The following is a 13,426-nucleotide window of genomic DNA, read 5'->3' on the forward strand; positions in this document are numbered from 1 at the left end:
TAATACATATTATTATTATTATTATTATTATTATTATTATTATTATTATTATTATTATTATTATTATTATTATTATTATTATTATTATTATTATTATTCCCATCACTTCTTGATAGCAAATCCTTCAGATCTACCATGCTTTGCTGGTGAGATCTTGCATAAGTTGCATATTCTCCTGAGGTTACATCAGATCCTGGAAATGGAAACATGAGTGGCTGTGTACCAGATAAAGATTCTAGATTATTTAAACTTTCATCAGCACTTATTGAATTATTTACTTGAGTAGTATACATTAAATTATTGTGTTGCTTAGATGGTTCATAATAATTGTTAGGATTATTACTAGAAGGAAAAGATCCATAACCTGGAGGATTAACAGGATTACCTCCTGTTGATATTAAGTGTATGTCTCTAGTGGAATTTAGTTGAGAATCATTATAATTGGAGTGCCCAACATTTGGTAAATGCTGAGCATTATTTCCTTGAATTTTTACAGTTGAAGTATTTTGGCCATTTAAACATTCAACAAGCCTGTTTGAAACATCTACTAAGGATTGCCTAGCTTGAGAAAGCTCCAACTGTGTATCTTCCCACCTTCTTTGAAATGAATCTTTTAGTTCAGTGATATGCAATCTAAGTTTCTGTATTTCCTCTTGCTGTTTCGGACAATAAGAACAAACCTTCAAAACTTCTTTCTCATCATCATGTGATCCTTGTGAATCTTCCAGGTGAGTAATTCTTTTTTCTAAAGATCGAATTACACTTCTGGCTTTTTGAAGTTCTGTCATTAGGTCTACATTCCTACGCAAAGTTTCCTTTAATCTCTGAGCTGTATCAATTTGCTTCATTCTTAATGAATGCAACTCAGACACACCATCATTATATATATTCGGTACATTATTTATTTGTCTAGTTAGCTTTTCAGGTTTTGAAGTTCTCGACTTTATAATAAAGCCTTTGTTATCTTCTCTTTCCTCTCCTTTTGATGAGACCTCAGAAAAACTTGCAGCGCGGCTCAAGTTATTGATTCTACGATTCTCCGGCATTTATACGTTGTATGTATATGAAGTCATCAACAGTAATAATTTTCCATATATTAGTTTCACCTTCCTATTCCTACTTAGTTTTATCTCATCTATGTGGGCAAAACCTAAATCACAAAATTACTGAGGCCCGCTTTCAAGGACTCGAAGTTTGCAACCCTACATAAAACTTCATAGAGTTGCTTGAAATATATAACTAGGAATAAACTAATCAATCTCTACCAATCTAATAATTAATCTAACCAGATCTCTAGTTTCAGTATATTGGCCTTAGTACTACTCTTAAAAAGATTCTCCACTTATAAAATCTTGACTAAACTCACTAATTAGCTATAGCAATTGAAAAAAGTAATACTTTACGAGGACATTAGCTTTAATAATAAATTATTCATTTGAAATTGAGTTTACATACTCTTTAGGTGGGAATTCTGCCATAACTGAATCTTTGTATGATTCAGACCATCTAAAATAATATTTTGAAATACAGTAATAACATAAATACCCTTAATGTAATACATGAAGTTATACTTTCATCTCTCCAACGCTTATACTCACCTTCCAGTTATACCATGGGAAATAAAACGACCTAAAAGACATCCTCCATAGGTTGTGAAGGGCAATATAATTAATTTAGATTTCCAATCATAGAAACGTATAGAATATGAAACCAAGCTAAAAGAAATGATAGATCCACACCAGCTACCTAATGTGGTTCTAGCTCTTCTTATTAAACCATTTTGACGTGTTTGCACTATATCTAAAATATCTGAAGGTATATCTTTTGGAACTTGTGAATAATCTCGTGATAGAGAGTAAGCCATATCCTCTTTATCATTTTTCGTGTACCTAAGGTGTAGCATTGGAAGTCTGAGGAATAGTGCCAATTTATCATATGGCTTTAATTTTTTTTTATTTGATTGTGAGGCTAATGCCTCTGCAATAACAATTTTTGAGGGAATCTTGAAAATTAAACAAGTAATTTTAATTTGTTCATTGAAGATGTTAGTCAATTAATAAACAAATATTCAATTGAAAAAGAAACACTGTATTTACAGAGTTAAATAACTTACAATTAAAGATACCATCTAATTTCTTAAGAAAAAGTGCACTTAATTCATTCACAAAGTTGCTTAATTTTGCAATTAACCAAAAACGAGCTCTCGTTAGAGTTTATCTTTAGATACAGCCGCGAGTGAAATATGCACCAAGACAAATCTAAAAAATCATAGAAACTTTTCAAGCGAATTGTAAAATAAAATCATGATTAAATTAGGATGTATTAATTTTTTATATAATAGACGGCCACTTGTGAGGTATTATCCACGATTATTCTCTCAAGCAAAAAATGCATTTCCAGAAGTCCCCTTACAATACTATCAAGCTACTAAAAGAGCTACCCAATCCATCAATCACAGATTATTCTATATTAATTGGATATTTGTAATTGGCCTAATGGATTTAGCTAACTCAACTATTGATTTCTGAAAGTTTTATTTTTCAATAAGCCACCCGGAAATATAAATATCTGCAAAATACTTTTTAAGAAAAAAAGTGAACTTGTAACATATATTGAAAGTTATTCAAAATTATATTGTATATATAGTTCGATACAAGTTCGTCTTTGCACTTTTATCAGTAAAGCCATACAAAGTAAAAGACTAGATCTAACCTTGATAGATTCAATCTCATAGTTAAGCAATCTCCTCTACAATAATTATTGGGAATACCCTTCCTAATCGCAAAAATTTATCACTTTCCTCATAGAAGGGCTACTACGCTGATTTGTGGGGGTACTTATTGAGGGACTCAATTCTGTTATTGTTGTTGGTGGACTAAGTGTTATAGATAATGCACCGTCATTTGACATTGATAAATTCGTAGTTTTAGAACTAATAGAGGGAGCATTCTCATTTTTTTTAAAGTTTATGTCTTCTGTATTTTCCTTCTTACAACAGTTGTGGATATATGTATTCTTTCTAGTTGATAAAATAACAAATAGTACTATACTAATAACTGACAAAGACGTTGTTACAGCAAGAAACACTATTGTCAAAGTCATAACCAATGTATAATTTTCACTATCTTCAGTTTCTATCATAGCTGGCATTTGTACAACATTTCTTAGCAGTGAAGGTAAAGCTATATGAGCCTCTCCTTCAAATTTATCTTTTCTACATTGCATTAAAAAGTTATATATACTCACCCTATTAATCCCACTAGTAACTTCACTCTTAGGAAATTCAATAAGAAAGCCAATTAGTCCAAATGATCTTTCATATTCTAAAATCCTAATATGAAAAATAGGTTGTGGAAAACTTAGTCCTCTATTAATGCATAACTTTAAGGTATCCTTAAACATAACTTCATCACTATCATTGTCAAATAAAGGTGACCACTTCTCTAATCGTAGACGAATAAATGTTCCAACTGTCCAAGGATTAACAACTTCTAAATTAGATCTAATGCTGCTTGAATATACTACCGAAGATAGTAGAGAAGCTTTAACATCAATTAAACTCGGCCTACTCCAAACAAGTATGAACAACAAAAGGTGTAGTAAATCCATATCATTCAAAAAGACCATAGTCTAATGAAAAAAGGGTGAAGGAAATGTCTAAGAAAATATCGAAGCCGAGCATCAACCATAACAATAAATGAACTTGGTATTAAGTAATTAGTGTTAACAAAGTAAAAAGTAATTAAATATGCACTTTATTTCTTGTATAGCTAACAGATATAATAAATAATTTAAGAGATTGTCGAAATATTCATCTTAAAAAACAATTTCGAATTTTCTAAGTAAAAGGTATCTATCTTTTATATTACATACCCGATACCTGATTGATAATAGCTATAGCGATGTTATAGTTCACATATATAACAGCTAATGTAATTAATATAAGTAGAATTCCAACAACAATGGATACAAGTTTATATTTCTTTACAAAGTAGTTAATAATACTTTTACCTATCATTGTAAAAATAAAGGACGTAGCAAGTACTAGCAGTGCTAAAAATAAAGGTACACGCTTTTCCATGGTATAAGTTGAAAATCCAACAAGTGATGAAATAACTAAACATGCCGAATTATTTGCTGCAACAGATGCTGGATCTACTTGTGAAGAATAGAATATTGTGGTTAATTGGATACCTCCGCTAGCTCCAGTAATACCTCCAATAATTCCAATATATATAATTTCTAAATATGCCATTAAAAATCTTTTAGTATCTTGAATAGTTGACTTTTTCAAATATGATTCCAAGGTAGTAAACTGCCGAGATTCATTAATATCTGAATTTATGTGAAAAGCATATTTTATTTTATTTATTACATAATAAATTCTCTCTTGAGTATTAATAATAGATGAAATTGATAGTAAGATATCTTTAGGTATTGAGATCATAGGTATAACTAAAAGTATACCAAAATTAAGCATCCATGATATCCAATAAGGAAGTGAATTTCTAGTTATAATTAATCCACTTTCCAGTGAACCAAACCATACTGAAAGCACACATAAGATTATTAATACTAACCAAAATTTTGTTTTCATAGAAATTCCTATATAAAACCAGTAAGATAAGTTTCTATTTGTCGAGTCAATAATTGTAGATTCTTGTTTTAATTCATGTTGTGTATTGTATTCTTCAACTATCTTTGAAATTGTTGATAAATATAGAAGAATTTTAAATTTTTCTTCTGATTCTTGAGGAAATTCTTGAAAGGGAATTATCTCCATGTTATTTTCACTTTGATTAATTTTCTCTATTTCTCTAATTTTCCAAAATTTTACCCATGTTTTATAAAATACATATATTAATAAAAATTCTAAAATTAAGAAGGATAGTATTGGATGTGAGACCTTAGATATCAATATTCCTAGCAAAGTACCAGCTGATAGTAAAGATGATAAGAAGATAACTAGAGGAAGGTCCATTATTGATAATTTGTTAAAATTTACATCTAACTTATTATCAAGTGCAGATTTAAAATAATTAAGAGTATTTACATATTCTGGTAGCTCAGGTTTCTTCTTGACAATATCTAATATAACTGAGCATAATGATCCTCCTAGAATGACAGAGGTTGATAGAGCTATAGCCTGGTAGAATGGTATATTCATAAATACAAGAAAGACAGGTATTGAAATAACTCCACCTCCAGCTCCTGCAGATACGGCTATTGATCCTAAACATCCAACTGTAATGAGAGCAATAATATCCATTTTCTTAATATCACAAATTGAATTAAATTGTCTTACTTGTTTATTTAACTTATTAATATCATTAGTAATCGTGTCTTCAGTTTCTTTTGCAAAAGAGGAAATAACTATAATGACCATAATAATTATAAATATAAATTGTAGCTGAGACTTCATTAATCTAATTATATATGACATGTTAAAAGATTTTGACACCACTTTGCGAAACTGATAGCTATATCATTACTAGATACTGATAGTACAATATTAACAAGATTATAAATGTATATCTATATATAATATATATATATCAGTTGATAGTATAAGTGGTATGTTTATACTTAATATAATAGTATTGGTTTTTTCTGCACTTCCTTAAATTCTTTATTTTCTCAACTTTAGTCAGCAGATTGTATGCGGTAAAACCCGTGTTGGAAGTTTATGGGTAGAGTACTCTGAAAATAAAGATTTACGAATTATATCTATGAAGTGAAAATATATGTAATATTTATGACTTATGATGTGATGTAGTGTAATTTTATTACTTATTTATACTTCCAATTTTCTTAGAGCACCTTTTTAGATCTTTGGGAGATTTCGAAAGTTCATATAGACGTTAAAATATTGACAATATGGTATTAATACTTAGACAATAAAATTATAAGCAAATTTGATATATTAAGGACATTGGGAACAATTAGTCAAATAATAAGAGATGTAGCTTATAGGTATAATATTATAATGAGCATGTTAAGATATTTAAGTATTAAGTAGAAGCTAATCAATAGCAGCAAAATAAAAAGAAATCTGATAAAACCTTAAAACTCGAGATAATGTATATTATATAAATATATTTATGAATTTAAGTTTAATACTGAATCACTTACTAATACTGAAAAAATCTTTAATTCTACACGATACATAAATTTTAGTTAATTGCGATACTATTATTAATAAGAACAAATTTTTAAAAGAATAGTAGTAATATATCCCAATAAAATTATCTTGAAAATCACCTAACAAATATATATTTATTTTCTAGAATAATATGGGAGTTTAAGATATTTAGATATAAAACCTGTTTTAAATTTTGAGGATACTTATTAGAATATCCATATTATTTCCTTAGATTTTCAAGATTAATAGCTATCTTATTTTTTTTTAAGGAATTCTTATTTACTATTATATATTTACTATAACTTGTTCTATTAAAGTTAGATCTTAAGATATTATTGCAAGAAGACATGCAGATGTAAGGTAATATAGGAAATCCTTTAAAGTATTATTCAGTAAAAAATTAAGGAACTCCATACCTTGATTACACATTTAAGAATGTTAGTGAAATTAATTTTAGTGTGTAGTAAATCATTGAATTTTTCATTTTCACTAATATAGTGAATTCCCACTATATTACTAGTTTAAAGGATTTGGATAGAGGATAGAATTAATTAATTTAATATTTGGTATAAATATCAAGAATTAAAGATTTAGATATACAATTCAAGTTTCAGAAAGTGAAAATCTCACATCGATTAGTATTTTTAGCAAAAGTAATTCTAGTTCTCTGATAAGTGTCTAATACCTATATTAACTTGGGTTAATCTAATATTGAAGAAAACTTTAATCAAATTCCTCAAAATCTTCTAAACTACCCTTGCAATATTCCCCTCTACGATAGAATACAAGTTAAGGACACTTTACAACTTTCATTAGGTTACAAGTACCAGGGCATCCCTCTTTAACTCCATGAACTGCAATTGCGAATTCTCCACTTTCTATAAGGCCTTCTTCTTTTGCTAAAGAGAGAGCATTAGAAATAACTCCATCACTATGTAAAATTGAGTTAAGAACGTATGTTTTAACTCCTCTTGCTATCTTCAAAGATCTGGCTACTTCTGGTTTAGCTGTACAGGCTACAATTGTATGTTCAGGTCTGTATTTGGAAATTAACTGAGCTGTATTACCAGTCTCAGTAATAACAATGATAATTTTAGCATTTAAATCATGTGCTGATTCCACTGCTGCGCATGCTACAGCCTCTGGTACTGCAACAGGTTTAGGTACAGATGCATGAATTGCATGATATAGTACAGAGTAATCAATACAGGTCTCAGCTTGAGCACAAACCCTTGCCATAACATTGACTGCTTCTAGAGGGAAGGTACCATTGGCGGTTTCCCCAGAGAGCATTACACAATCAGATCCATCAAGCACTGCATTGGCAACATCTGTCATTTCTGCTCTAGTTGGCCTGTTATTTTTGATCATACTTTCTAGCATTTGGGTTGCAGTGACCACTGGCTTTCCAGCTATGTTACATTTGGTAATCATACATTTCTGAGCTACAAATATTTTTTCAGGAGGAATTTCCATTCCTAAGTCTCCTCTCGCTACCATTATCCCATCAGATTCTGCACAAATAGAATCAAAATTTATTACACCTTCCAAATTTTCAATTTTTGAGATAATTTTTAAAGGTATTGGATTCGTGGAACAATCAACATGCTCTGCAATTATTTGACGACATAGTTGAACATCAGCTGCACTTTGTACAAAAGAAAGAGCAATAAAATCTAGACCATATCTCAAGGCAAAATCAACAATATCATGTTTATCCTTCTCTGATAAAATGGGTAAATTAACTTTACACCCTGGTAGATTCATATTCTTCCTTTCTCCAATAGTTGCATTACACATCACTTTTGTATTGACATAATCCTCCCCTATCTCAACTACTTGAGCTGTTAGTGAACCATCTGCAATCAAAATATTACTTCCTACCTGTACACTTTTCGGAAGCAAGTTATAACTACATGAGATACACTCTGAATTCCCTACAAATGAGTAATTTGTTATGATCTTTAACATCTGCCCTGTTCTTAAAGTTATTGGTTGACCATTTTCTAACATGCCAGTCCTAATTTCAGGTCCCTTTGTATCAAGCATAATTGCTACCGTATTATGAGGTCGAGCTGCTGCTGCTTCTCTAATATTCAATAGTGTTTTGTGGTGGCTCTCATGGTCGCCATGAGAAAAGTTTAGTCTAGCTACACTCATTCCTCTATCTATTAGTCCAATTAAAGTTTCCACATCAGAACTACTTGGACCAATTGTGCATACAATCTGAGTCTTACGCTGAGTTACATCCTCGTCACATAAAGGAGAACATATCTTATCCATTCTTAGGCATGTTGCCTTTCCCAAAGTACAGCTCATGACAGTTGAAGTTGAGGCCAAACGATTGAGACGACTTGGTATATACATCCTTAGAACTATTACGGGGAAAAAAAGTATCTACACCTTATGATTAAACTTTATATCTAATTTAAGTAAAGTACCTAAATTTGCTATTACTTCCATTATAAGCCGCTCCCGAAATTTTTATATACTCGCATTTAAGTATAAATACGCCCCAAACAACAGTATAAGCGCCATGTGTGGTATCAGTAGATATAATAATGGGGTGTCAAGTCTCCTATTAATATAAAATAAATTTTTTCATAATATCTTAACTATCCTATATATAAGTTTATTAATAACAAACTAATCTCATATAAGTGGATCAACTTGTTTCCAATTTTTTAGGAAACTGCTTAGTCGAGCTATAAAAATAAATTGATAGAAGTATTCATATCTTGATTTATCAGCTATGTGTGCGCCTTAAAGAAGCTTCCAATTTCAGCATGATCTAAGTGATTTAAAGGAACTGGTAACTTCGGATATTCACCTAGTACTTCTATATACCAGAGCCATGGGCCTGGTACGTGAACTATATCTGAGTCTCTGTAATAATTCTTCAGAGATGATGTTTGCATGCACAACTCAAAATCTGTTCTCATGTATGTATAGTCAATAACTAAAATATACAAAGGGATATCCTTTAAATGAATATGAATAATAGATTTCCTTAAAAAAAATACACACTTTTTGTTTTGATTTGAGTCATTACCTATAGAAATAATTAGAATTTCCTTACTATTTTGAAGCTGAACAATAAGATTGCACGAAGATGGGATATATTCAATATAAATAGGGATATCTTCTAAGTCAAGTGAATCAATATCTTCGCATTTCTCAATATCCCATATTTTGATAGATTTATCAGCAGATGCTGTTACAATAAAGGTTTCACTGTTTAGTCTTACCTCACATATAGATGAAATTGAGTCACTATGTCCACATAAAATTGCTTCTGTAACCTGAATATCTGGAAGTTTAGAAATCCATACTTTACCTGATTTGTTGCCGCTATACAATAACTTATTGTCTAAGCTCCTTATAGCAAATGTTATTGTTGATAGATGACCCATCTTAGGACAAATTATATTCAGATGATCTTGGTTACCAGCTTCATTATCAGAATAATAATCTTCGCTGTTCCTTGTCACAACTTCTTGCTCCATTTTAATGAACTTGTACTTTGGAATTATATACATATCACCAAATTTGTCTGTAACTATGACTTCATCATTATAAAAGCTAAATAGAGCTATACTAACTCTTTTAGAATGCCCGTAGCTCCCAATTAAACTAAATCCAGAGTTTCCAAGATTAAATAAAGATACTACCCTATCATCTGTACAAACCAAAATAAGCCCATCTAGATTAGTGTCTATTGACTTAATAAAAGTGTTATCTTTGCCATTTATCTTAAATTGATAAGTTTCACTATTTAATATTGAGAAGGCTTTCAAAGTACTTCCATTACTCCATATTAAGTAATTATTGCTATATACTAGCATCTTTCCATAGCTTAATAGCTCCTGCATATTCTATATGTAACCCTAAACTGCTATATAATTGCCTTGTTAACAGAAAACTTTGATATCATCTTCTGATTATTCTCTCTAAAGAATAGGATGTAAACCCGCTTTAAAGCTACTAGTATTGGTAGACTAAGAGGATACTTTAATTGCCTGAATATCTTATCAACAACAGTTACTGGTCCCACTGGAACTACTAGGACCTCCATTTGCTTGAAGATGTAAATTAGAATTGTTTGAATTACCACATTTAATTCCATGGGCCTACAAAATATCATCACAAATAATATAACTCATATTCAATCAGATATTAAATTTCATTTACCAATTTTATTTCTTACCTCATTTGTCAGATCATATACACCATCTAAGATATTTTTGTAAATCTTTTCAGCTGTTTTTACAAAAGCTTCTTCAACATTGTGAGCCGTCTTTGCAGAAGTTTCTAGAAATATTAGACCATTCTGTTGAGCAAACTGGCTCCCTTCTTCTGTTGTTACTTCTCTTCTCTCTAAGTCGGACTTGTTTCCAATCAACATAATTGTCATATAAGGAGCTGCATTTTTTTTGACCTCGCTTAGCCATCTTCCTAAGTGGTTAAAAGTCTCTCTTCTAGAGATATCATATACTAGCAGAGCTCCAGCTGCTCCTCTATAATATGATCTTGTTATACTTCTAAATGATTCTTGACCAGCTCTAAAAGTATATATAGTGACGTTCTTGAGTTCATAACTCTACTATTGAAATCAGAATATAAATTTATGTCAAACTTACGTGTCCCAAATTTGCAGCTTTATTTGTTTAGAGTCGATATTTACAACCCTAGCTCCAAATTCAACACCAATTGTAAGATCGTGATCAACCCTAAACCTGTGATCTGTAAATTGTAATAACAAACATGATTTACCAACAGCTGCAGTAATAATTTCACAATTTTAGGTAGAAGTTTAGGCAGTATATTTAATAAAACATACCTGTATCTCCAATTATTATATATTTAAACAAATAGTCATATGGAGATATCATCATCAACATAAACAACCAAGCTTTTCTAAATTAAACATTTGCTCTCTTTTTTTATTTGATTCATAAAATAAGGAGAAATACTCACGCGTAGACGAGAGTAATGCTGTTTCGAGAGAAAATAACCCTATGTTGCCAATTCAAACTAAATATATCACGCAACAAGTTAAATAAACTTATTTCCTAAATATCCTTTAGCCGGATAATATAATTAGTAAGTTGATATCTCAATCAGATTAAGTAACCAAATAGATAAGAAAATATCAGTTCTATTTACTGGATTATAGAATAATAACAAATAGTAAGAAAAAAAAAAGATCTCCTAGTATTAGCTTACTCAGTGTCAGTAACACCACTAACTAGTGCCCCATTGTTGAAGAGTATAAATAGTTTTCATCAAACTGTATCACGCAAGTATTTACTTCCAACTTTTTTAGCGCCTAAATCATGCATGAAGGCAGCTGTACTGTTCTGGCTATTAAATAGTAATATATAATCGGCTTTTGTACTTTTATATTTCTGGCGCAACTTCAGTACTCCTAAGAAACGCGGCTTAAGCCATTTTGAGTGGAACTAGCATAGAAGAAGTATATTTAATTATAGAGTACTTTATGGTTGAACAGCCTACCAATTGAATAACTACTATAACCCTACATATACTTATATGTTTGTCAATTAGAATATATTGGGATCTTATAAGTAGGATGTCTGCAAATGAATTACCACACAACGAATTGGTATGGTGGAGAATGACGAGAAAACAACGATATCTTCCTGGTCGTGTTGTAGATTTGAAGCTAGAAGATCAAACAGTAGGATTGGAAAAAGAGCATGAGAAGATTCTAAACAAATTACTAAAGCCAGGAATGATAGTTGTGAATTCATTTGATGATATGAAGTATGCTGTGTGCAATACAAATAATGTTAAATTATATCCAGCAATACCAGAGGAAGAGCAAAGCCTACTAGAAAGGGAATGTATTAAATCTTCAAAGGCAAACTATAGGGCTTTGCTTAGAGTAAAGAAGCTATTAGAAATTAGGCAATTAGAGCAAGTAAAGAATATAAATGATGATATCCATATATCTCCTTTAGAAGTTAGTCTTATCAAATATTTTAAGTATAGAGATTGTATGAAGGGTATCTCTGAAAGTATTTACTTTTTTGAAACAAATACAGCTATTGAAATACTTGGAACCGTTATTAGTAGGAAGAGTCTCAAAACTGTGATTGGTCAAAGCCCTCAAGCATATTCTTATTTAGAGAGATATCTAAAAAGTGAGAACTGTAATAATAATAAGATATCTTTAGAAAATCCAGATAATGAAGACTTTAGTGACATGACATTTGAAGCGAGAGAATGGCAAAATACTTTGAATGAGATTGTAGTTAATAGAAAGGCAATTTCAGAACTTTTAAGCTGCATCCCAATTGAAATTTTAGGCTGCACAAATATAAACACTGTACCTACTAGTAATATTAATAACCCTATAGAATGGGAATCATTGGTATGTAAAGCATTTGAAGAGAAAGGTAAAAGAACACAAGATAGTATATTTATTATTGAATACATCAAAGTTTCTTTACTTTATATACAAGTTCTTGCAAGAACTGTTGCTATGCGTGTTTTGAATGTATCATATAATCAGAAATCCGGAACAGAGAAGAAAGAACCCTATGTTATTGTTTTATCACTAAGTTATTTATATAGTAATTTTTATGATATAAGTGGTACTATACCCACAAGCTTTATTAAACTCCGTAATGCTGAAGTTGGGCCACGAGATGGAGAACACTGGACAAAGTACTTGTATAAAAACCATGGGGATTCTAAAGAGTTACCACTTAATAACTCTGATGAAAATTCTTTAGATATGCTATCATTTTGTCTGAAAACTACGTCCCCAGATACAAGTTCAACTAAGTTATTCTACCGTGTTGGTATTAATAAAATTAGTAGTCAACTTGTTCTTTCAAGTGAACTCAAGCATGCATACCAAATTTATCACAATAAATATAGAAGATCTGATTTAGATGAACGCTTAAAAGCATTACATACTATAAGATCATCATGCCCTACAATGTTGAAGCTTCTTAATGAATGGCTAATTCATAGAAAGAGTGGTGATGTACCTTTTGACCACATAAATTCAATTGAGAATATCCATAAAATAAGGGATATATTAGGATCCGTGTATAAATAATTTTGAATATATAGCTTCAATTTATAGCTGGTCTTCACCTTCACCATTATGTAACATATAAACACGTTTGTATAATATCCGGCACAAATAAATCCTACCTATTTATAATTTTAAGTGATGATTTCATAATCAGACTTTGAAGGGGAATCATCTACCATAATGAATAATTCTATTGATGAAATAATATTTAT

General features: G+C 30.5%; 7 protein-coding genes across 7 annotated transcripts; 1 reads left to right on the forward strand and 6 right to left on the reverse strand.

Moving 5' to 3' along the window:
• Nucleotides 1-1,427: 1,427 nt before the first annotated feature.
• cand_025340 (uncharacterized protein) lies at nt 1,428-2,128 on the reverse strand (the record flags this gene model as incomplete). Its single annotated transcript, XM_067212763.1, has 3 exons — nt 1,428-1,506; nt 1,599-2,002; nt 2,114-2,128. 3 exons carry the CDS (start codon nt 2,126-2,128, stop codon nt 1,428-1,430), a joined length of 498 nt encoding a protein of 165 aa, XP_067066486.1.
• Nucleotides 2,129-2,775: 647 nt separating this feature from the next.
• cand_025350 (uncharacterized protein) lies at nt 2,776-3,609 on the reverse strand (the record flags this gene model as incomplete). The annotated part of the gene is made up of 1 exon (XM_067212764.1): nt 2,776-3,609. One exon carries the CDS (start codon nt 3,607-3,609, stop codon nt 2,776-2,778), a length of 834 nt encoding a protein of 277 aa, XP_067066487.1.
• Nucleotides 3,610-3,865: 256 nt separating this feature from the next.
• On the reverse strand, nt 3,866-5,386 carry cand_025360 (uncharacterized protein; the record flags this gene model as incomplete). Its single annotated transcript, XM_067212765.1, has 1 exon — nt 3,866-5,386. One exon carries the CDS (start codon nt 5,384-5,386, stop codon nt 3,866-3,868), a length of 1,521 nt encoding a protein of 506 aa, XP_067066488.1.
• A 1,545-nt stretch (nt 5,387-6,931) lies between these two features.
• Nucleotides 6,932-8,509, reverse strand: cand_025370 (pyruvate kinase; the record flags this gene model as incomplete). Its single annotated transcript, XM_067212766.1, has 1 exon — nt 6,932-8,509. One exon carries the CDS (start codon nt 8,507-8,509, stop codon nt 6,932-6,934), a length of 1,578 nt encoding a protein of 525 aa, XP_067066489.1.
• A 383-nt stretch (nt 8,510-8,892) lies between these two features.
• Nucleotides 8,893-10,014, reverse strand: cand_025380 (uncharacterized protein; the record flags this gene model as incomplete). Its single annotated transcript, XM_067212767.1, has 1 exon — nt 8,893-10,014. The coding sequence occupies one exon, from the start codon at nt 10,012-10,014 to the stop codon at nt 8,893-8,895; it is 1,122 nt and encodes a 373-aa protein (XP_067066490.1).
• Nucleotides 10,015-10,173: 159 nt separating this feature from the next.
• Nucleotides 10,174-11,043, reverse strand: cand_025390 (Rab2 GTPase protein; the record flags this gene model as incomplete). The annotated part of the gene is made up of 4 exons (XM_067212768.1): nt 10,174-10,272; nt 10,350-10,704; nt 10,783-10,921; nt 10,983-11,043. The coding sequence occupies 4 exons, from the start codon at nt 11,041-11,043 to the stop codon at nt 10,174-10,176; spliced, it is 654 nt and encodes a 217-aa protein (XP_067066491.1).
• A 692-nt stretch (nt 11,044-11,735) lies between these two features.
• Nucleotides 11,736-13,235, forward strand: cand_025400 (uncharacterized protein; the record flags this gene model as incomplete). Its single annotated transcript, XM_067212769.1, has 1 exon — nt 11,736-13,235. The coding sequence occupies one exon, from the start codon at nt 11,736-11,738 to the stop codon at nt 13,233-13,235; it is 1,500 nt and encodes a 499-aa protein (XP_067066492.1).
• Between the last annotated feature and the right edge of the window lie 191 nt (nt 13,236-13,426).

Source organism: Cryptosporidium andersoni, assembly GCF_001865355.1.
Source record: "Cryptosporidium andersoni isolate 30847 chromosome Unknown contig_7, whole genome shotgun sequence".
Lineage (NCBI taxonomy): Eukaryota > Apicomplexa > Conoidasida > Eucoccidiorida > Cryptosporidiidae > Cryptosporidium > Cryptosporidium andersoni.